This window comes from Ascaphus truei, chromosome 6 (assembly GCF_040206685.1).
Source record: "Ascaphus truei isolate aAscTru1 chromosome 6, aAscTru1.hap1, whole genome shotgun sequence".
NCBI classification, from domain to species: Eukaryota; Metazoa; Chordata; class Amphibia; order Anura; family Ascaphidae; genus Ascaphus; species Ascaphus truei.
The window spans coordinates 89,842,785-89,867,580 of NC_134488.1; the positions used below are offsets into that span (position 1 = coordinate 89,842,785).

The window sequence follows — 24,796 nt, forward strand, 5'->3', positions numbered from 1 at the left end:
GCTTCTGCCCTGTTGGAGAGAGTTTATTTTTATATCTACCGTAACTAGTAAGACAGTAACTTTTTTGCCTGTATGCAAAAAAATGGTAAGTAACACCTTAAACTTGTAATTGTTTTGTGTCCTTGCTAACAAGACAAACACAATTTTCTTTTTCTGTTTTATTTGCTCTGAAGGATTTCATTATGCATGGGTCTTCATATAAGGATCCTATTTTGCTTAAGGTATTATTGCATTCGTTTGAAGAGTTACCAAAAAAGACTTTGAATGCTTTTCTAAACCTTATGGAATTCAGCAAATTAATACAAGAGTATTGTACAAGAGCATTCTTATTCAATTGCAGGCTAGTTCTTTTGTTCATGCACATTTTTGGTTTACATTGGACTTGAGAGATTGAGTTTTTACTATGAAAAATGTAGATTTTGTTTTGTTTCCGCAATATATGCATAATCAATTATTGAAAGCTTAGAATTTAAGATATTGCAGCATGTTGCAATAAACAAAGAGGAAAGTAGTGCAATATTAAAAACAAACGTAAATGGCTAAAAAGCTTGGATAAAGGAGCATTATCTAGGTGTGCAGATTGCATGGAATTCCATAAGGATGCATTGACAGTACTGACTGCAGTGTTTTTCCCATTCCAATTTGTGTCTTCTTTTGCTAATTGACGTTTTCACACTTCTATTCTATAGAAATAGGTTGATTGTTTATGCCTGCAACCCTCTTTTGAGATCATATGGTATGATGTGTTGTGATTACACAGTATATTATTAGGAATCACTTGCTGTGATGCATTAAAAATATATATATACTTACCATCCACCACCGCATATCAAGTTCCCCCCCCCTCCCTTTCTCCTCACACATGGACATACACCTTAATTCCTGACTCCCATATGCATAATTCATCCTTCCCTCCCTACAAACCTATAAATACTCGCTAAGCCCCCTCTCCCCATTAACGTATACATACTCGCCGAGTCCTCCTGCCCAATCTATCTCCCCATACACACACAACTTCCTTCTACTCCTTCCTCCCAATATTCAAGTGCATACTGCACTCTGCAACCCTCCTCACACAAATGCACTCTTCCATGTATACTCGAATTCCATGTATTCAGTTGTAGTTGGCAGGCATGCTGAAGCCAGAGAATTGTTGAGACTGGCTCAAATTCACATTGCCTACTATATTTAGTACAGTTATAAATGTGATTCCTGTGATTCCTGTGGCTTGCACGATTTTGGGGGAGCAATCTAAAACCCATTGCATGATTTTGAAGTGCAGAACACTGTCCTGTTTTCCAGTGTTACGGTACATTAATCTCCTAGCTACTGTATTGTTCACTTATTACTAATGTCCCTGTATTCTGTCTTCAACAGCAAAGTAGCTGTGCCCTTGAGATTCAATTTTTTTTTTTTTTTCCTCCTATTTTCTGCTGTTGTTAGTCAGGTTTTGTATGATATGATAAATTGGACATCGGTAAAATGCGTTGCATGTATGCTTTGAATTGAACACGTGAACCCAAATATGAGGATAAAGCAGAAGTCCTACAAACAGTATTTGTTTTTAGATATTTTGTCATTGATATCATATAACATACATAGGTATCACATTTAAAGCAGATTTGCACATTCTTGTGAAAGTTGCTACACTTTTTGTTTAGCAATGCTATAAATAAGTACTGAACTGTCTTTTAATCGACACACAGTTTGGTGGCACATTGTTGCTTCTAGTTATACCGAGAGACCTTCAAGCAACAAGATGGGGAAGATCAAAGTTACAGTGTTTTTTTTCTTCTTTTTCTGACCGGGTTTGTGCGCCCCTTTCAGAACGTCTCCAGCTAGAATACTTTCACAAGAGCTGACATAACAGACTTATTGCGTAGTGCAATGTAAAAAGGCCTTTAAAAAAACTGAAGCAGTTTGTGTTGAGGCAACAGCCGCCCCCAGAAGCCTGTTTGAGTTTATCGCCTATAGTATATTTGTATCTTGCCCTCAGACTGAGCATGTCCTGCTTTTTTTTTTTTTCTAAAGGAAGCCTTAATATTTTAACTGTTTATATCTCCTGAACGGAGCATCATATTTAATCAATAAAACTGCAGTAGAATGTACAAGAAGAGATTTAGTAAAGTAAATAAAAAATAAATAAAATGTCTTATTGGCGTACTAATTTAAGTAGTAGTCTTCTGTCACGTTCCTCCTGCACTTGAAAGCTTTGATCTGTGTAGAGGCATTAGATTAATTCACTGACATATCTGCTCTTGAAATGTGCAGTCCCACACAGCACCAAAGTGACTGACACTAACATGAAGTTGAACCTAGATGACTGCCTTTCAATAAATCGGATAATGTACAGTATGTATTGTAAAGCATTTTTTTAATTAATTTTGGAAGCATTTTGAAATATGGTACGCTGTAGTTAATAAGGACACTTACTCCACACACCATATTTATTTTTATGTCTCCCTTTCCTAATTGGACATTTTAACTATAAATAGGATCATTGGGGTACAACAAATAACATTGAGAATCCCCTTCTCATGTAATGTCCCCATAGTAAATGAAGACATTTTTCAAACATTCAGAAAATTATTATTACACATATAACTGCCATCATTTCAGTTTGTTGCTGTGTATCATGTTGGCTAATGGTAATGCCTCCTATATCTGCCAGTATGCGTTTTCTGTTTTAGTTCAAGCTTCAGGTTTTACAGTAGTGCTGTACAAAAAGTTTTTATCAGATAGAAAAATAAATTCTTGGCTCTGCCTCTTATGTTAAAAGATGGTGCTATTCATTGCAGATAAGCGAAACAGCCCTCTCTCTCCCCTTGCTCATCCTAGCTGGCTCCATCAGTTCTGTGGAGGCCTACAACATTGCACTTAACCCTTTTGCTTCCAGGAGGGCTATGCAACGTATTGCCACGGGATGTGTTGCTGGCCCCTATGGCAATGTGGCACAAACTGTCATCTGTCATTAGCTTGTAATGTAACTATTGCTCTTTTTGTCTTTGGCTTGAGGGGTGTCTGACCTACTGTATGTTCTGTGCTGTAAAATAATGCCTGTGAGCCTGACAATTTCTCATTACAAGATCATGTCATCTTCAACACTCTAAGCCCCTGACCGTATACTGAACAGAGGAGCAACACATTGCAAACAGCTACTGTATGAATCGTATAGAAACTGAAGGTTTAATAAAAAAAATATTCAATAGTGATAAGTATTGGTTGTTATATGGTTAATTGCTTTTTTACTTCCAAGCGTACCCAACTTTTGTGTTAATAAATTGTTAAACATGGTCATCCTCTATTGAAATTATTTCTAGGAGATGATCCTGAAGTCTGCACGAGGATTATATGTTTCTTATAAAAGGATTTTCTGTTTATTTATTTTTTAAAGATTTTTCGTTCTTCTTTTCAATAGAACTTGGGTAACTCGTCATCACCCATTGTTACTCCAGAGCACAAAATAGGTAAAAAGACAACTGAAGACTTGTCGAAGGTGGAATGTGCTTCTGCGGAAGATCGGTTTATGCCTCAACTTTCAGTATCCAAACTTCAAAGTGAAGCGGTTCTCCATTCACAGTTTTGTAAAAAGGAAGCAAAACAGTCTGCTGCAGCCGATAATGATTGTTCAGCCAATCCTGGTAAGTAAAAAAGGCCACAAACACTGGTCTACATTCTACACCACAATGTTTGATTACAAATATTTGTTTTATATCTTACATTAAAAAAAAAAAAACAATGCGCTCAGTGTTTTGCTTTTATTTCCTATGACATTAATCCAATTGATTTTGACCAAACTGCTGAAAGTTTAAATTATTATTGATTTGCCGATTTTTAAAGATTTGCATCTTTCCTATTGCAGAATTCCCAATGGTTAGTAAGTTTACAATGTTGAGGAAGCGTGTCACTATAAAACTGATACTAGATCATACCACAGCTTGATAAGTTTGCACCATGTGGAGTAGCATATTTTGAAATCGGCTCATAATGTGCAATCATTTTTGTGTGACATTAGGAAAGAAATTCACTCCATTTCAGAAAGTTGTTACATGGTATGCGACGATGTACGTTGAATTTTAAATATGTTGTCTTGCTTAAGGTGACCAGGTTAACAGTGTGTTGAACCAAGTTCACTCACTTCAAAGACCATTCCATACTGTACCAGCAGGGCCTTCCTACTTCTGTGTGATACCGTAACACATCTATCATTGATGGAGACAGCAGGTCCCAGTTCAATACACGTTTCAACTCAAGGGCAGTATAAATCACAGGGTTATTCCTTAAAATTAGAGAAAAGGATATTTCACCAGCAACAAAGGAAATGGCTCCTTATAAAAATAAATTGGCGTTTACTACCCATGGAGACTGTGGGGAAGATTTACTCAACTCTGATAGGGGATGTCTGAGCATAATCCTGCATTACCTGCCATTCAGTTTCACACAGGATCAAACTCCCACACACAATAGGAGCTACGTGAATCCTGGCCTGTGATGGCATATACAGTAGTTATCTTTAAGAAACAGATATATTTATTAGAAATGAATGGTATACAGCGATATGCAGAACCAATTAAGTTTAAACATTAGAAGAGCTGATCCAGGGAGCAATCTGAATGACATTACTGGAGTCAGGAACTAATTTTTTTTATTTATCCATTGAGACTTTCTTGGCAAATGCTTCGCCGAGGTTTTTTTGCTTGCCTTTCTCTGGATCATATATAACTAAAAATATAGAATGAGTATCTCGCCCAAATAGAATAATAAAAAAACAAGGTTGAAGTTGATGGACATGTCTTTTTAAACTTATGTACAGTATGTTTTCATTCTTGTTTTCTCTTTACAGAAGAGTACATCTGCCTGCTAGATTGCATTGTGGTTGATCTGCAGGACATGGACATTTTTGCTGCAGAGAGATCGCCTAGAGATTTTGCAGAAGGTTTGGAGAAATCCAGAGCTGATCTCTCCTTTCCCTCATACTTTATCAGGCAGAGAGGTGGCAGCCTTTTAACAGAGCGCTGTAGACTGAAATTGCAACTAGAGAGGAATTTGGATAAGTGAGTACTGGTAATTAATACCATCTTTCTTGTTATAATTCTTTATAGAGCCACAAGTCCTCTGTGGTTGAATTGCTGTTAAGTGTAGTTTCCCTTCAGGAAATATTCTTCCCTATTATTAATGATACAGCCTATCTTTCACTGAACTCAATGGTTATGATGTATTTTAATGGTATGCATCATATTGATGTATTTTTTTTAACTTTAGAAATGGTTATTGTTATACTTTGCATTTTCAAATGTCGGTATAAACTTAAGAGGATACTTGTAGCGCAGGGATTCCCAACAGGTGATACAGGAACCCCAAAGGGTGCGTGAGGTGACTACAAGGGGTTGTCCCCCTCAACCCCCCCCCCCCCCCCCAATGTAATCGCCTATCGCAGGCAGTATAGGGGGTTCCCAAGCTCGTGTTGGGACTATGCATTTACAGTAATACGGCTAGTAGTACTCAAAAATAGTTTGAGTAGGCAATAAGATTTATTAATCAAAGGTTTGCAGAACACATATTTTCTAGCAGGTGTTGCACAATGGAAAAAAAGGTTGGGAACCACAGCTGGAGCAAAAACATAATTGTATTGAAATAAAATAATTAGAAAAAAATAACTACATTTAAAAGTACATTGCTTTAACAAATATTGCTACAATCTTTCCCTGTCAATTTGTTCTGATCTTACTCGTACAGAGAAGCCATGAGAGCACCATAATGGACACTTTAGATCAGGGGTGCGCAGACTTTTCCCCCTGCGCCCCTCCCCCCTGGCTCTGCTCCTGTGTCAAACGAAGCCGCTGGGTTATGTGAACCCGCGGTGTCATTTGACGCTGGGTTGCCATGGCGACCACTTTGCCAGACACAAAGGCAAGTGAAGTTAGAGGCCCCAGAGCATTTCATTTTAAATGCCTTCGGGAAGCGCTGAGCCTCTGTAACCGCCACGCGCCCACCCCGAGAAAATCCCACGCCCAGTTTGCGCTCCCCTGCTTTAGATGACTGCACACCATTTTAATGGGGTGGATGGAGTCTGAACGTTACTGTGCTGTTTTTGCATTTTGTTGACCTGTGCTTGATTTTGATCTCACTAGTTTTGCTTTAAGAATTTGTTATACGAATATATTGTGAGCACAGTGTAACGCATTTACTCTAATACTTTACTGTACATTCATCAGAAGCCTCCACAGCATTTATACAGTACTTCAAGTTATTTTAATGCCTTTTATATGTTCCTAGATGTATGACTCATTCAGTTACATCATTTATAAAGTCTCTTTTTTTCTTAGAATTTTGACTTAAATTTCTATCATAAATGTTTATTTGACAGAGAAATAAGCCATGCGGTTCCAGACATGTCAATTCATGGCAACTTATCTTCTGTTCATTGCTCTCTGGATTTGAGTAAATATAAGCTGATCCGAGGACTGTTGGAGAATAACCTGGGAGAACCTTTTGAAGATTTTATGCGGCCTTATGACTTGCAGGATCCAAGAATTCATGTAAGTGCATCTATTATTCACTTGATAATTAATGCTGAAAGGGCTTGCAGTTCTCCCAATGCAACATAACAGAATAGTTTAATTTACATGCAAGGCTATTTGAACGCAGTATTTCTTTTTGTAGTACTGATATTAATTCTTTTAATTGCAGACTGTATTAAGTGGCGAGGTGTACACTAGTGTGTCTTTACTCATTGATATGGTAAATGTAAGCTTGGAACTTATTGAGGACAAAGATGGGATGAACAATTCATTGGCTAGGTAAGGCCTCAACTCCTGAAGTGTTTCTTGCTTCCATTATTGCTTCTGGTTACCAAATCTGGGCTGCAAATTTGAGCGAAAATGTGCTGTGACGGCAAAACTAAACTAGCAAACTATAAATGGATTTGCATAGAGGTTAGACTTGAGGGTTGATTAATGCCTTACTAACAACTTAGGTAGCCAAGGCGGATAGGTAGAGTACTGTAGTTTTAGTTAAATATTAAGCCCTTCATAGCCCTTAATTGTCAGCTTGGAAATCCATGACTAGCTGATCACTTGGGCTACTAAGGCAGTGGTCTCCAAACTCGGTCCTCAAGGACCACCTACAGGCCAGGTTTTATGGATATTCTAGCATCAGCACACGTGGCTCCATCAGTGGCTCAGACTTCAATTAAGCCACTGATTGAGCCACCTGTGCTGAAGCAAGGATATCCTGAAAAGCTGGCCTGTTGGTGGCCCTTGAGGACTGAGTTTGGAGACCCCTGTACGAAGGGGTTCAAATCATGTAAAATGTAATTTGCAATGTTTTATCACCTATTCCATGTTGGTTTAGCTTATCTTGTTTGTGTGTATGTAATGGAAATTATAATCGCCATTATATGCATAGGCTAATGCATGGGGCTGGTGATATAATATTCAGGTCCTTTTTAGTGTTGGGTCCTGATAAATATCGGTACTTGATGCCTGGCATCAACATTTAGTACATTTGGCATTTTGATGCCAAGCCAGCTTTTTAAAATTTTAATCAGTTTTTATTGGTAAATTTTACAACATTAACTGAAATAAAACATACAAAACAATACAATGGTATTGGGGAAAGGACAGCAATAATAATGGGGTGGATATAAAAAAAAGGGAGGGATGGGAGGGGGGCGCATTCATTTGTAATACAGTGGTATTTACCTGTCAATTCTAACAGGTACATCTTATACATGACATTTACTGGTAGAGCCAACTCATCCCAATCCAGCACATTTTATCGGCCGCAGTAAATAACGCGTCATTTTTAGTGATACCAAGTTGATGACTTGCACCTTTAAAAATAACGCTTCTTTTCTCTCTAGAAAATATCGCATTTTTTGGCTAGCTCACTTTGACGGGTGAAAATGAAATGGGGTGTCATTTTCTAACGTTTTATTCTTAGACGTGACAAAGTTCATGGCAAAATTAACCTTTCTATATTTCACCCCTAGGTTTGACTTTAAAAAGTCCAAATTGCTTTTTGAAAGCTTTTCAAACCAAACCAAATCTGTAAATCTGGTCTCTCATTCCATGATGGCTTTTGACACTCGTTTTACCGGGCAGAAGATAACTGCAGTTAACAAACCTAATTTGTTCAACTGCATCTTGCAGCCATCAAAGAACAGCTATCCGGGTTCCCTTCAGATTGAGTTGCATTTCAGGTAAGAAACCTTAGAAGAAGTAAGTTTTAAGGTGCATAAACAAGTCCGTCTGTAAACGGCATGTTCTAGGCATAATGTGAGATAAGTATACCTTAATAGTAAGAATATAGGGCCTACACATGCTTTAGCTGGACTAGCGCTCCTCGTCACGTGACACTTGACCCGTGGCTTTTTCCACCTGCCATCCACGGTTGCTACTCAATAGTCAGGAATGTTCACCCAATAAAAGTGTTACACCACGACTTCAAAATATATGTAAAAGCTGATTTGCCTCGTAATATTTAACTTTAGAAAGGTCACAAACTAAATTCATCACAAGGATCTTCGAGACATTGCAAACCTCTGATTATACTTTTCAATTAAATTTCATCAGGGGAATGATATAGGGCAATTGGGGTTGAAAATGCATGTTGCATAGTGTTTGGGTAATATTTTCGTTGAGCATTAGAAACTTTAGAGATTAATTTAGCTGCTTGTTCCAGTTTACAAGTGTGAATTACCATATGTATGTTAAGAGCTGTTACTGTACTACACAACTTACTTCAAATACAAATGTAACATTTTTACTGTTGTCTTGTTTTCTAGATCCACAAAGGACACTTCCTTCTTTACCGTTGTTTTGAACAATCTTCGTGTATTTTTAATATTTGATTGGCTTGTACTAGTACACAAATTTCTCCACACACCAAGCGAAGCAAAAAAATCAGCCCATGCCACCCAGTTCCAGCAGCAAAGAGGCAGTAGTGATATATCGGTGCTTCCTACAACTGTAAAATATGGTGTAGTAACAAAGAGGTCATCTATACAAATCACTCCTGAAAAGCAATTAGAAGTCAAGATCAATGTGACTGGTAAGAAACATATTCCATTTGCTGCTTTCATATTTTTTTAATTCCTAAAGCCTTTTTTAATGTTTTTTTTTTTTTTTTAGTATTGATCATCCTTTTGCTTTCTACAGCAACCATTTAGAAAGTCCTATCCACTTCCTCTTTTGAAACAGGCTTTCACACACCTTTTTGAGTTCTGCCCTTTGGCAACAAAGAATCACAAACAGATCTGCTGTTTGGAACACAGCAACAGGCAGTCTATTACTCTGAAAGTTTTCTGTTTCATAGTCCAGATTAGTGCTTTTAAAGGTTTGTTTTTTATTTTATTTATTTTTTAGCCTCAAGTTATTTAAAAATGTATGCACACTATATGATCTATACAAAAGGAAATCTATGTCACAAACACAATATGGGAGAAAAAATAAACACTTGGTCTATACTGAGTGCTGCGACCCAAGGATAATAGTATCCAGACGAGACTGAATTTTGGACATAAGGACCTACAAACATAAAGAATATCCCTTTAGATGGGTGCACTCCTTCAAATAATAATACACTTTTATAGTGTTACTTACTCTATGATACACTGTGATACTCTTAATAGCAGTATAGTTGTGACAGCCATTAGTAATGGTAGAACTTTGAAAGAGGTCACTAGTATAACATTTTAAGAAGTAATGTGTATATATACATTAATGATTGCTTGCTGTTTCCTAAGTAGAGACTGTATGTCATTAACTAAAGACCCTTTTGAAAAAATTCTGTCCAAAAAAATGGAAAACTTTTATTTTTAACATGTAACACTCAAATAATGAATTTTTTTTTTTTTTAAAAGATCCAAAATTATACTGCATGGTTATATTGTAATTGATATAATAGGCAATTAGTCCTATGGCTATAATTTATCACTTTGAGGGCTTGCTAAAGGTACTTTGATTTGATTATTCTAAATAGTAAGCAGTGTATCTCCTGGTTGTTTGCTTGTTGTTGGCATACATAATTTTGTTGGCTATAATTTTATTAAAGCACCTTTTAGCCAAGGGTAGAAAAACAACTTACTCAAAGATGTAACATTGTTGTGGCAATACTGTAGGTGTAAATTGATTGCGCAATTGTTGTATAGTCAATTGGATAACTTTCAAATAGAAATAAACACTCTGTCTGCTACGTGAAAGTCTGACACTTAATGGAGCAGCATTGAGGCACACGTTGAATAAGTCCTATATGAGTGGCCAATTACAATTAATTACTGACACTAGGCGTAGATAATGTTGAAAACTTGATTGAAGGTGTAAGCATGTTCTAACCATAAATAGTCCCAACAGATCTAATAGCTTCCAGTAGAACAGGTTTTAAAGTATAATGCTTGCAAACCGTATAATGCTCATAATGGCAGCCGTTTGTGTCAATCAATTTATGTTCACACAATGCTTAAATTGATTGCAGGTATAGGCATATGTTAACCATTGCAGAAACAACACACTCAAAAGCTTTCATAGATCATAGTTTAGAGATTTATACTCCTATGCAATATAATACTCTGAGTAGTCCTTGTAATGGTAATCCTGTGCTGCACATTTTGTCCAAATCCTTTGAAATATATTATAATATCAGTTGTAACCACAATGTTCACATAATTCGTGAGATACAGTAGAAATAGATATGTATACCATGTTACTCCATGTTGCAAAACTTGATTGAAGATTTAGGCATATATTGACCTTTGCAGAAACGGCTCTATTCACAAAAAACTTTCAATAGAACATAATCTAGTGATTTATACTCCTGTGCAGTATATTACTCTGTGTAGTGCTTGTAATGGCAATAATGTGCTGCACATTTTATCCCAGTCCTTTAAGAGATATTTTGGTATCAGTTGTAACCACAATATTCACGTAATTTGTGAATTGCAGTAGTAATGAATACATGTACCATGCTAATACATATCGCAAGACTTGATTGAAGGCGTAGGCTAATGTTAACCTCTGCAGAAACAGCACTCTTACAAAAGCTTTCAGTAGAGCATAGGTTAGAGACTATGCACCTGTGCTGTGTAGTGCTTATGATGGCCATACTGTGCTGCACATTTTATCCCAGTCTTGAGAGATATTTTGTTATTAGTTGTAGCTACAATGTTCAGAGTTCATGCAATTCGTGAGATGAAATCGTAATGAATGCATTTTCCATATTACTCTGTTTGCTCCGTGTCTACCATTACTAATGGCTGTCACAACTAAATACTGCTATTAAGAGTATCACAGTGTAAGTAACACTATAAAAGGTTATCATTATTTCAAGGAGTGCATCCATCTTAAGGGATATTCTTTACAGTATGTTTGTAAGTCCTTATGTCCTTTGTCATGAACGACACACCTGTGAGTAGTGGATGAGGGAACAGATGCACTCACACAACCCTTAGGATCTGCCTCAGGTGCACGTCCCTCACAAACCAGGTGTGCGCAACAGTAAAAAGGTCTCCAGTGTAAGGAGAGAAACGGACTTGGACTTGGCACTCCAGAGGCCCTGTTTGGAAAGTATTCTGAATAATTTATTGAAGCATGATTGACGTTTCGGTCATCAACTTAGACCTTTGAATACTTTTCACCAAGTCCTCTGGAGTGCAGTTTTTTCCTCTACGCTTGGGTGATCTAATTACTACCTATATACAAAAGTAGTACAGTACTTGGGTTATAGAAAAAGAATATTACAAAAATATACAGTACAATATATGCAGGATTTCATCAACATAAAACCAGTAAAATAGATTATCTAATTACGTTACCGCATAACACCATCAGATGCCTACAAAGAGGCTTGAATTTGGAAATATGGAAATCCACGTGTGCAATGGACAAAACGCACCCTCTGTTGAATTTCAAATTCATATCCTAACTGCATGGTTTTTATCCAAAAATCCTCTTGCACGGAGAACACCATAAGCCCACCACCTGGGCGTGTTCTTAACCCCCAAGCCCCCGCCCCCCATATCAATCTTCAGTGACACCTTTATGGTTTGAGTAACAAAAAGGTTTCCCTTTAAATCAAAAGCTGCTTGAATATAGAAAATACACACTATCTTGAAGGATGCCACACCTGTTGATTTAATATAATTAAAATAAATGTGTGGTTATTAAACTTGACGTGTTTAATGCTAACTTTAGCATCATTTCATTTGTCTGATTGCAGATGTTACAGAGATATATTTGTAATTCTCGATAACAGTAGTCAGACCCATGAAATCTTGTTTTGAGTAAATGTTTACAATCCTGTGGAATATCTTCCTGGCCGCACCTGGCGTTTCCAGAACCTTTAAGGAATCTATTACTAAAGTTGTATTAAAAGGTTTCTTGTTTATTTCTACTGTCAGAAACGAGTTGTGACGTCTCAATTTCCTATACCATATGTTGGCCCCAGATAACCTCACTCCTATAAAAAAATAGAAAAACCAGGCTAGGTCTTGATCTCCATAAAATCAATTAAAATACTGAATATCTTCTGGCCTTATCATGACAATCTACATAAGATGTTCTTTTAATTATTTATTTAAATTTGTATCATGAAGCATCCATCGTTGATATGTTATGTCCTTTATAACGCTGAGAGTAACTGTGTCTTAAGTGCAAGGTTGCTGATTGGGCATTCTCGCACAAAAACTCCCACTGACTTCAAAGGGTCTATCGCACTTAAATAATCACTTTAATGAATAAAACCCCATTGTGTTATTTGGTTGTGGACTTTTGCTGTTCTATTTCGGTATGTACCATAGCTTTAACAATATCGCAGGGAGTAATTAAAAAGATACCATTTCTTATGTCCTTCTTAATCATTGCGTGCATCCATCTTGTTTGTTTTGATCAGGAACAGAGTTTGTGGTTGTTGAAGATATGTCCTGTTCTGACACCAATGCTATAATTCTCAAAGGAACAACCGTTCTCACTTACAAGCCCAAACTTGTGGACCGTCCTTTTTCTGGTAGTTTGTTTGGTATTGAGGTAAGATATACAGTCTATAAGCTACTGAACGAGAGATAATTTGATAATGAAGTGATATTTTTCTTCATATTTCTTACAGCAGTTATTGTTCATATAAGTAATTGAGGTTTGGATAATGCAAATTTTGCATTGTAGACGCAATTCTAACTAGCGGCCTATCTATTGTGGCAAAAGGATATCGGGGACTATTCCGTTAAATATTCTTTTAGTCTCCAGTTGTTTTTCATGTACAGCAAATAAGTATTAGTAGTATATGAGTAAACGGCAAAACGTAATATAACCGATTTGCTCCAATAAGTTCATATGTTGCTTTAATTCTGAAACACCGCATAATAATTATCTCCCTAAAGTACAGTTTTACTCTAACTGTATTGGGCTCCAGTTTCTTGAAAATGACGGATTCTGTTTATTATGTATTTTCCTGGTATCTCTGTAATTAAAAATCTTTGTAGCACTGAAAGCCTTTTGGGATTCAAAATTATAAGTGTATGTGCTCCTAAGAGCAAGCCATAGACATAAAGCTGTGCATTGAGAATTATAGAAGATGATTAATATGGAGAAAGAGTAATTAATATATGGGGGGGGGGGGGGCGGCTCAAGAAGAGTAAATAGAAATAGATCCAGAGCACTACGGATTTAGTAATCGGAAGAAAACATTTATTTAAGGGACTCAAGCAGACCAGATCAATACTTCTGGCTTAAGGACACCCATGTGGTCTATTTATTTGGTACAATAAAAGGTATCAATCTTTTAAGAATCCATGACCAAAGCAGAAGTGGCTCTACGTGTTGCAATATTGTTAGCTTCTGATATGTATTTTACCAGTAAATTGGGTGTAGGTATAAATGTCTGTCACGATCATTGTCTGTGCACTCACTTGAGAAAGGTCCATCTGTGAGGACCAAATCGTCTGTTTGTGTGCCACCTACTTCAATACACTTTGGATTTTTGTGTGTATATATCATACAACAAAAATATGATTGTTTTTTCTTGTATAGTGCTGTTGGTGTGTACAGGCATACCCCGCTTTAAGTACACTCACTTTAAGTACACTCGCGAGTAAGTACATACCGCCCAATAGGCAAACGGCAGCTCACGCATGTGCCTGTCAGCACGTCCTGAACAGCAATACCGGCTCCCTACCTGTATCGAAGCTGTGCGCAAGTGGGGAGACTATAGAGCCTGTTACAAATGCGTTATTTACATCAGTTATGACGATTGCAGTACAGTACATGCATCAATAAGTGGGGAAAAAGTAGTGCTTCACTTTAAGTACATTTTCGCTTTACATACATGCTCCGGTCCCATTGCGTACGTTAATGCGGGGTATGCCTGTATAGCGCTGTACAGATACATTTTTACAGGCACATGTCCCTGCCCCATAGAACTTACAATATATTTTTCTTTTGCCTGAGGCAAAGGGAGATAAGGTGAGTTGCCCAAGGTAACAAGGAGCTGATTGTTATCAGTGTCTTTACTTACTGAGCCACTCCTTCTCCGATACAAAGCTCTTCCTTGGAGTGACTTAATTGTATGTGCTTTTATTGTAATACATGAAACAGTATGTCGTTATTTACGCCATATAATAATGTTCAGGACCTCATGGTCCTTTTGGTATATGCTCCCTAATAACACTTTGTCTTGGTTCTGTACTTTCTCAATCGTAGGTATTTTCATGTCGTCTGGGGAATGAACTGGACACAGCTCTGTCCATCGTCGATCCTGTTCATGTTCAAATAGAGCTGGTTGGAAATTCGACTTATCAAAATAGTTCTGGTCTTATGGATGCCTTTAACACTGAGGATTTCCCCCCTTTACTTGAGGTAAAACCATAAAACAATTACAATGCATTTTTGTACCTATTTGTTTGTATAGTGCCATCCATGTACATAGCTTTTTACAGCAGTAATGCACGACAAAATAACACGGAATGTGATCCATAATGGGAATAAGTGATGCAAAGACAACCCCCCACAACAATGTAATAATAAGAGTCCTTTACTGTTGTAGGCTAGGGTGTCAAATAAAGCTGCAGCAGCTAGAAATGTAGGGGTCCAATAGGTTTAATACGTTTTCAACATGGGAAATTGGGACCCTTGTGAAACCGATTCACACTTATATGTATGTATGTATGTATGTCTTTATATAGCGCCATTAGTGTACATAGCGCTTCACAGTAGTAATACACGTGACACTTAGGATAGCACAAGGATGATGGTGGCTGGCTGGCGAATATATATATTTTTTGTATGTTTACTGCGTTACAATATCTTTTAGAGTGGTGCCCAGGCAAACATTTGTTCAATCCTCCCCTTCCTTTATCTGTGCAACTCCAGTCTTCACCAGCTTGTTATTAAACACGAATAAAGCATAGAAAGGTCTGTCTATTCTAAATTCTGGGCATTTTGCTGTGTTGATCCTTCAATTGGAGTATTTACCACAAATTCAGGACAGTTCCGCTAAATGCTGGACAGTTTGCAACGCTATGCTTCCACAGCATTATAGGGTCCCCAGGAAACTTTAGTCACTTGGAAATGTAGATACATTTTTATTGCAATGTATTCACTTAAGAAATCACGGACATGAAATGCCACCTTTGGTTGTTCATAATATTCAACATTCAAAACCCTGTGTAAAGTGAAAAAGGAGCAATCCAAGCCAGTGTTTTATTTTTAGAAGTGTGTATGTGTGTGTGTGTGTGTGTGTGTGTATAAAAAAACTAAAAGGGACAGTGCTGGCTTCATAGTTAAGATTTTATTAATCACAAGCTAAAATCAGTTCACTCACAGCATTGAGGTAGGACATGCGTATCAAAGAAGAACACCCGTCATCCGTGGTATCTCCGTCGGGCAGGAACTGAAGTCTTGTGGCTGCATGCGTGCAAGTCTCTTCCTACAGCCGGTACCTCCGTGATGTGCGTCCACTCAACAGCCCTGCGGCTGAAAAGCACACGATTACTTGGTTCCGCAGCAACAAAAAAAAAGTGTGTGTGTGTGTGTATATATATATATATGTATATGTATATGTGTATATATATATATATATATATATATATATATATATATATATATATAGTGCTTGACAAATCACCCAAAAATCTACTCGCCGCCTAGTCCTGCCCCCAACCCCGCTTTAAAATAAAATATATAAATAAAATAAATTGAATACATTCCTAGTCAGAACAAGATTTGTTTTTGACATAAATGTATTTATTGTATTACATTATACTACAATTAGTCCTTGTTACGTACGTGTGTGTGTGTATAAATGTCGGATCTAGAAATAAAAGCCAGATGTGAATAACTAGTTTCCTGAACCCCTTAACCAGTGTCTGGACATCCCCGCTTCACAATATCTAAAGCAGCAATCCCGCCTGGGATCTTACCTGATCCGCAGTCTCTCAATGTCCAGGTACCCTCATTCCCGCAATGTAATACATTGGAGGTGAGGCGTTCCTTACCTGTCTTCTGGGTTAGGGGGGATTCCGATGTCTCCCGTGTGAAGCTTGAGTCGGATCTGGAAGAAAGCAGTATAGGTTATTTCGGTGTAGTATAGGGTAAATACGATATCCAGATCCAGAGTGTGAGGCAGACACAGAGAGAGGCGCAGAGAGAGGCGCAGAGAGAGGCGCAGAGAGAGGCGCAGAGAGAGGCACAGAGAGAGACACAGAGGGTGAGGGAGGGAGGGACACAGAGACAGAGGGGGTGAGAGGGTGATTGGGTGGGGTGACTGGGTGGGGTGACACTTCTGGTATCCTACACACACACTCTCTCCCATGCACACTCTCTCCCATGCACACTCTCTCCCATGCACACTCTCTCTCTCTCTCTCTCTCTCTCACATACACATACACATACACATATACACACACCCACACAGTCTTTGCATGACCTGCGCCCGGGCAAAACCAGTGAGCTCACAGAACCCATCTGAGCAATAAACCACTGGGAAGGAGAGAGGCAGCTGAGCATTTCCGAGGACAAAGTTGCTGTCTGCAGAGAAAAAGACAGTAGGAGTCAAGTGAGAGTGGTAGCTGGAGGAAGATTGAAGGACGTATGGGTCAAGTTTGCCAGCAGAAACGATTTGTACAAAGTGTGCCGCCATGTACTGTAAGTTGGTAAATGTACAGGTAAATATGTGTGCAGATATACTCTCTATATAAGGGTTCACATTTGGCCAAAACCTAGATCCTTTGCTTGTAAATAAGTCTGCACACTTAGATTTCAAGACCTGTTAGTGCCTGACTGTCTTTCTCATGTCCACATACTGTATAAACTCAGTGAGTCAGAAGCAAAGTTTTCAATACCTGAGATTGTACCCATTATTCAAACATATGGAAACTCCTTACACAATCTTTTGTTCAATGTGCAGTCCCACCTAACAACATATATTAAAGCTACAGAAAAGTGAAAGTGCTCAACCACAACACACCATTTCTGGTTTATGGCCGTCACTTTTTGATTTATTTTTTGCAGAGCAGGGGAAAAGGTAACTGGCCACCGGCCAATTTCCGTTCGCACCTGGCGAGTGGGCGTCCGGGTTTGCCGTGTGTGTATATTTTTTTATTTTTTTATATTGAAGCAGGGAGTATCCGGAACCGAAACCCATTAATTTCAGATCAGGGGACTGCCTACTTCAGTCCTCAATTAAAAAAAAATCGCCGGCTTGGATTATAATTATTGCTGACACGGCTGTAATAAGGATATCTTTTAGATCGCAGGTATACAACCAATAAATGTCTTGCATTTGTTTTTTTCATTAGATTCAATTACAAACGCTGGACATCAGACTGTCCTACAATGATGTTCTATTGTTTTTGGCAATTGCAAAATCGATTCCCGGGCAGACAAGCACCAGTACAACCGAGTCTGTTGTGCAAGATGCACACCCTGTCACTAGCGAAACCTCTGGCTCTGTTAGAGAAAATGAAAGTCTAGCCATGGGCAGCAGAGACACCGCCAGAAGAGCAATGGATCCTGTTCTTGGTAAGAAAAAGAGATGTTTTGTAAATTTCATTCATAAATATAACATATTCTCATTTAGGGAAAACAAAGGCAAAAAAAACGCGCGCGCCTCCCAAATTGGCTTGCAATTTATTAGTATGCTCTACATTTTGACGCAAAGTCTTTTAAGCAGTCATTTAGTTTTCATCTTGTGATGTTAAAAAAAAAAAAAAAATAGTTTACGCCTGTTAACCATGTCAAGATAAACTCCATTTAAGCAGGTGCCTCACCAAATGAATAATAATTCTTATTGTCCTGTGGGCATTGTGAAAGATGTGAAATGGCCTTAAGGGTTAAAAGGAAGCAGTTATACGATCTGCGATCTGCAATTAAAACTGGCAAAAAAAAACAGAAATAAAATTCCCTTAGGATTATGAAGAAAAAATAGTTAATTTCCCATAATGTTCAGTCGTGGTTCTACCTCTGCTATGTTGCAGACGTTACACAGATTCCGCAGGGCTGTGACATGGTGGATTTATGGACACACTGAATTTATTTAACATTGTTTATCTGTAAAGCGCCAACATATTCCGTAGCATGGTACAAGGGGGCAACATTGTTACTTCATGAAGATAATGATTTGGTTCAGATCCTTTTAATATAACATAAAAGTTGTGCCATAGTTTCAGCATTATCCAGATCCTATCATAAGGGGAAGGGGCTGTCACTTTGGAAATGCTTCCTACATTAAAAACATTAAAAATGTCTTTATAACATTATTATTTTTTTAAATGCTTCAAGTATTTTCTCATAGTACAGAACTGATTTATTTAAAAAAACACACATGTAGGACATTGCTTGAACTGCTGCTTTAATAATCTGATGTGAATCAGACTAACTTTAAAGCAGCAATACAAGGTTTTATTTTTTCTTATTTCTATATGTAAAGCATGTGACAATGTATAATTCTACATTCTTACCTAAGCTGACAATCATTTGGCAATCTATTGTTATAAATCTGTCAAAATCCTGATTGTGCCTAACATAATGGCTGCCTCAGTCAGTGTAACTCGGCAGCTACAATGTATTATTATATTACTAAGGTAACATTATCTAGTGTTAGTTTACTGCTCACACTGCTGGGAACATTGGCAACAAATTATCCCGAACAGGAAAGTGTTTCAAAGATCTTGCACTGCTGTGGATGTGGGTTAAAACGTGCTATAGATATCGAAGTTTGCTTTACAACTGATAAAAATTGGATTAAGAGTTGAATAAATGTAAAAATAAAAACAGTCACTATTTAATACTACAGAACTGATTTATTTAACAAAAAAACATGTACAATTTCACATGTTTTGCTGCTTTAAATGCCTTGGTATGTTTGGGCTCTCCCTCACTCTTGCCATTAATAATATTTTATGAATTAATTTGCTCAGTGGAACATCCTGCCAATAAATTAGGCAAATACTTTGTGACAAATATCCCATGAATGTCTCCTCTGTGCAGTCACTCTTCGTTGTGAAACTGGTATCATAACTTGGCAGGAAATAGGTATTTCACATGATATCAGTGGGAAACTTAGATACAAGTTTTAATGTATGCCACATATATATTATAATTTTTTTTAAAGGATGCAAATAGTATCCTTTTTTTCTAAGGACATTACAGAAAGATGTAGAAATTTGATCTCGTGTTGTCTCAAAGCTTCCTGTTTTATTGCACATTTCTGTTTTCATGGAACAATCGTATGAAATAATTCATTAGAAGTACAGTAAATATTCTGCAGTGTCCACACTAAAACACACTGTGAATTTACTTATAGGAGTTGGCTCTCTTAGTGTGGACACCCTGTATAATGCAGATCATGTAGATCTGGATCAAAAGATTTTAGTATCTTCGTTCTGTTGAGATAAATGAGACTGTTCATCGTCAAGGGTGTAAATATGTTCACAGTGATGTATAGACATCATATAGCTCAAGTTATTGAAATGTTTAACTTAGAACATGTAGATGGAGACCGATGATGTACATAGTTTGGGCGTTAGAAGGGCACTTGCTGAAATAAAGTAGGGCAGAAGATAGCCTTAATGGATAAACTTGGACACGTATATCGTTCAAGATAGGTATATATGTGTTTCTATAATGTTTGTGTTGTCCAAACATTATGGTAGAAACGAATCTCTTTTTTTTCCCCCCAGAAGTTAATCTTGCCCGGTTGGAGGAGCTGGGCTTTGGTTTGGATGACTGTCGCAAAGCTCTCTTGGTTTCTCAAGGTAATACTTCCTTATAACTAGCATTTCATTACCAACGTTCAGCTACAATATACGTATTAGCAGTCTTTTGTGTTTTGTTAATTAGAAAGTCTGTCCTGCGCTCTGGCAGTTAGTTCCAGCACCCTGGGGTGTCAATGTGTGTCACATAGAATGGAGCAGGAGAGTATACACGGACCAGAAGATAGGTCAGAGCTGGGAAGGGAAACCCTACCTATGTAAGCTCACAGACCTCGGTCCTGCTCTCCTCTGAGCTCCGGTTCTGGGCGTGCAGCCTTCTGAAGATAGAGCATGGGAAGGAAAGGATCCGGCGCCACAGCCTGTCACAAACTTCAGGGCACTTCCGGGTTGTAGAAAAAACTTTATTGGGACCTCACGAACACACGGCTACACCACAATCTCCCCCTCAACGCGTTTCACGCTAGGATCAGCGCTTCGTCTTGGAGGGAAGCGCTGATCCTTTCCTTCCCATTTTGTGTTTTGTTCTTTAATGCTTGGTCCCAATTAAGTTATTTATACCAAATACATGATTGTTGGACTATGTGTTCACAAATGCTAGAAAAATAATAGCTATATTACGTGGATTATTTGAAGGAAGATTAAAATATCTGCCATATTGTATTAGTGGCATCAATTTTTTTTACTTTTTATACACATTTTGAATAGATATTAAAATGCTTAAAACTTTTAGCTCCCAAATACGGTAGGAGGAACTTTCACTAGGCTCAGCAATAAGGACATTCAGAGGGCCTGGTCTTTAGAGCAACAGCAACTCTAGTACGTCCACTCTATGACTGACTAAATGGTGACTGTCATAAAACTATAATATATATTCCTTGCACACCTATTTATTTATTTCAGATCTCATTAGCTGTACTTTCCCATCCTCTTATCCTATCCAAAACTCTGTGCGTGATTAACGTTTTGTGTCAATGCGGTTTCTAACAATTTTATTAACTAAGAACTTTTATATGATGGTGATAATACCGTTTGAGGGATCAGTTACCATGTAGTATTCCAACTTTGTGAGCCTTTTAGGCCTCTGCCTCATTAGATGTCAAATTATTGTAATATCAATTGCCTTGTTGTCTTGCCTCCTAACAGCCAACGTTCTTGTAACCAAACCATTGTTCTATCTTGTTGCCTTTTTACACTATAGAATCTATGTTAGAATACTCTAGTAACTTATGAATTGGTTCTCCTATAGGTCAGCTAAACAAAGCATCCACTTGGTTGTTTAAGAATGCCGAACCTTTGAAACCTACCTTTGGTAACAAGAATAAAAATGGAGAAGTGGCTGTGCGATGGATCTCGGGAGTGAAACTGAAGGCAGAAAGTGTTTGCATCTGTTTCATTGATGACTGCATGGACTGTGATATCCCATTGGCAGAGATTACCTTTTCATGTGGGTATTTTTGCCATTGATGTTTAGAGACTTCCAGGCCAGAATAATATCTGCAAATGTTTCTAGGAAACTATTTGTACATAAAGGCTCTAAAATGTTACCCATTTCTAACATCTGACTATTAAAGACTTGTGGAGACTATTCCATGAGAATTGCACAGCTCAATTTACTTTATATAATTTGTGGGTTATATAGTATGGATGTTTATTATAGCAGCATACAGTTTTATGTAGTTATCCGATTCCCCACAGAAGGGGGTGAATAGTCATTCAGAAAACCGTTGCATGGAAATATATTTAACTGGACTTCTGAATTAGAATTTTGTCTGATTAGTGTGTTCTGTGAGTAGTAGTTTCCAGTACGTATTGGGTGCAAAAGTTTAATGTCTGGGTATTTGATAATAGGTGTATAAGTATGCCGTTTATGTGGAAAAATAAAACCTTCTAGAAGATGGTCAGGAAGAAAAGTGAATTACAACATGTACCAGTTACATCTAAGCTGCCTATTAGTTGTCTAATTGGTTTGGGTAACTTTATATATAGAATAAAGATTGTCTATTTTTTTTTTAGGTTTTAACTTTAGCCAACAAGTGGTATCCAATCCTGAAGGTTCTGCTGAATTCACACTTTCTGGAGATTACTATAACCGTGAGCTTTCAGGTATATGCGTAATGATCAAATGCCTATTAAATCTTTTACCTGAATGCCCCAATTTAATGCGTATACCAGTGATTCTCAGTCTCCGTAATGAATGGTTGCCTCCCTCCCTGCATGCTGTCTTCTTCTGAGGATGCTATAATGTGCGGTTCTCCTGTCTGCAAAGCAGCATATCTAATAGAGGAGTAAGAGCAACATATGTGAAAGCAATTGTTTATGTGAAGTGCAATATATGGGGGGAAAAAATACAAAGTAGGTATTTATTTCTTGGACTTCATTCATCCATTAGAACCATGACATTAACAGTGGAAGAGATATTATTTTAATAGCTAATGAAAGAAATAGTACAAACCATGGTACATTTGAAATTTGACTTCACATTTTAAGTTTCCCTTTTCCTTTCAGGTTGGGAGCCATTTGTTGAACCTTGGTCTTGTTCATTATCCTGGCATCAACAGGAAGCCAGCCGCCTCCACCCCTCTCGCCTTAAACTGAATATGAAGGCCAAACATCGTCTGGACATAAACATAACGTCTTTGTTAATAGGTAACTACAAAACTCCAGTTGAAGATTTGTTTTTGTACAGAGCACAGCAAAGACTTTGATATCTAGTCATGCAAAATGTTCTGTGCATTTTACACCAACACAAAAAATACTTACTGTTTAAAGGTCCTTTACCGGTTTTCACCCTGCTATAGAAGATGCTAAATGTACAGCTGTACATGGAAATTCCTCTTGAACTCTGTGGCTTATCATTATAAAGCAATTGACCACTTGGTATTGTATCGGCACAACTGTATAATTAAAGAAAGATGTGGTATTTTTTCCCTGGTAAAGTTAATTAAAGCTGCAAACCAATAAATAGTGTGTGTGTGTGTGTGTGTGTGTGTGTGTGTGTGTGTGTGTGTGTGTGTGTGTGTGTGTGTGTGTGTGTTTCAGTTCTTTGCTATGACAAAATACTTGTAGCATGTTTTTTTTTATACGACACAATGAAAATGAAATGTAACAAAAAATGGCAGCTTGGACTGCTGCTTTAAAGGAACAATCATACGTATTTGAACATCCAGACAGATTTTTGTGCCATGTAGAAAACAATGTAGTAACTAAAGGTTTGAATTTGCTGTTTCTAGAGCAGTATGTGAGCACAAAAGAGTCATGGATGGCTGACTACTGTAATCAGGAAAAGAAAGCTGATACAGACACTGCTGAGGGGTGGATGGGTTCTTCTGTGGATCCTCCTTATATTGGACCAGGTGAGCAATTCAGTAATGTTTTCAATAGAAAATCACCCTTTTTAATTCCTGGCTGTAAGTCACACAATGCCACATCTAACTACTCCCTCAACATTTGTACTTCTATGTAAAGAGCAACAACATGTTTTGTATTGGTTGATTAACCAAGCTGGTTTTGAGTGTAAGTTCATAGTTACACAACCCCCCATGTACAGTAACCTGAATGTCTTTTTACATCAGTGTTACAAAATCATTTATTGTCATTTGAAACTAGTGGAATTCGGCAAGAAATTGCATTAATTGGAAAGTTCACATTATCTAGTGCAGCAGTGCACAAAGTGGAGGGCGGGCGCTGGATTTTTTTGGGTGGGGCGCGGGCGCTTGCAGAGGACCCGCGCTCTTCGAAGAGGCATTTAAATTAAATTCTGTGGGATCGTATGAGGCCTCTGCAACAATAAAACTTTCCTTGATTCAGGCGCTGTGACGCGTCGCCATGGTTGATGCCACGGTGTCGTGGGGTGACATCACACGACAGTCTCCATGGAAACGGGGTCACGTGACCCTGCGGCGTAATTTGTCGCCGCACTCAAGTGAAGAGGGGGGGGGGGGCGAGAGCACCGGGTAGCTGACGGGAGTGCAGATCAAAAGTTTGCACTCCTCTGATCAAGTGCACGGGAAGCCAACTCAAAGTCCTAAAGGGCCACCAGCAGGTCAGGTTTTCAGGATATCCCTGCTTCAGCACAGATGGCTCAATCAGTGACTCGGTCGATGACTGGAACCACCTGTACTGAAGCAGGGATATCCTGAAAACCTGACCTGTTGGTAGCTCTTGAGGATTGGAGTTGGCCACCTCTGATCTAGTGTGTAGTGTAGATACATGATCTGTTCTTTTAACAGCGCTGATCTGAAATAAGTGACGTTTTTTTTATTCTTGGTCTATATATGTTATAGAATATTGCAATGCGGGAATGCAGTTGTTACTATATACTGTGTAAATACAACGCAAAGGATATAAAAGAAGTATCCTAAATGTGTTGTACTATGCATATTTACACCTTAATTGAGAATATATGTGATCTATGTTAACAAAAGATAAAGAATAAATAATTAATGGATGACTTGGAGAGAACAATGGGGAAAAACAGTGTCAAATACTGTAGCAAATATTTTGGGGTAATTGACTTCCTCCCATTTGCATGGTTCGGCTTGTTTGCTTAATTGTTGCCTTTGTTCAAATTTGTCTTTTCTCCTTCCTTGCTAACTT

General features: G+C 37.9%; 1 protein-coding gene across 5 annotated transcripts in view; it reads left to right on the forward strand.

Annotated features, from left to right (window-relative positions):
• The window catches only part of VPS13D (vacuolar protein sorting 13 homolog D), a 241,678-nt gene that overhangs the window by 51,261 nt on the left and 165,621 nt on the right, over positions 1–24,796 (forward strand). For all 5 annotated transcript variants that reach the window (XM_075605051.1, XM_075605047.1, XM_075605049.1 and 2 more), the window contains exons 26-39: positions 3,419–3,641; positions 4,844–5,054; positions 6,368–6,539; positions 6,691–6,800; positions 7,994–8,203; positions 8,789–9,054; positions 12,889–13,022; positions 14,691–14,846; positions 17,786–18,008; positions 20,168–20,242; positions 21,447–21,644; positions 22,214–22,303; positions 22,706–22,846; positions 23,431–23,553. In XM_075605051.1, coding sequence (XP_075461166.1) covers positions 3,419–3,641; positions 4,844–5,054; positions 6,368–6,539; positions 6,691–6,800; positions 7,994–8,203; positions 8,789–9,054; positions 12,889–13,022; positions 14,691–14,846; positions 17,786–18,008; positions 20,168–20,242; positions 21,447–21,644; positions 22,214–22,303; positions 22,706–22,846; positions 23,431–23,553 — 2,332 coding nt within the window. The remainder of the gene's footprint in view (positions 1–3,418; positions 3,642–4,843; positions 5,055–6,367; positions 6,540–6,690; positions 6,801–7,993; positions 8,204–8,788; positions 9,055–12,888; positions 13,023–14,690; positions 14,847–17,785; positions 18,009–20,167; positions 20,243–21,446; positions 21,645–22,213; positions 22,304–22,705; positions 22,847–23,430; positions 23,554–24,796) is intronic.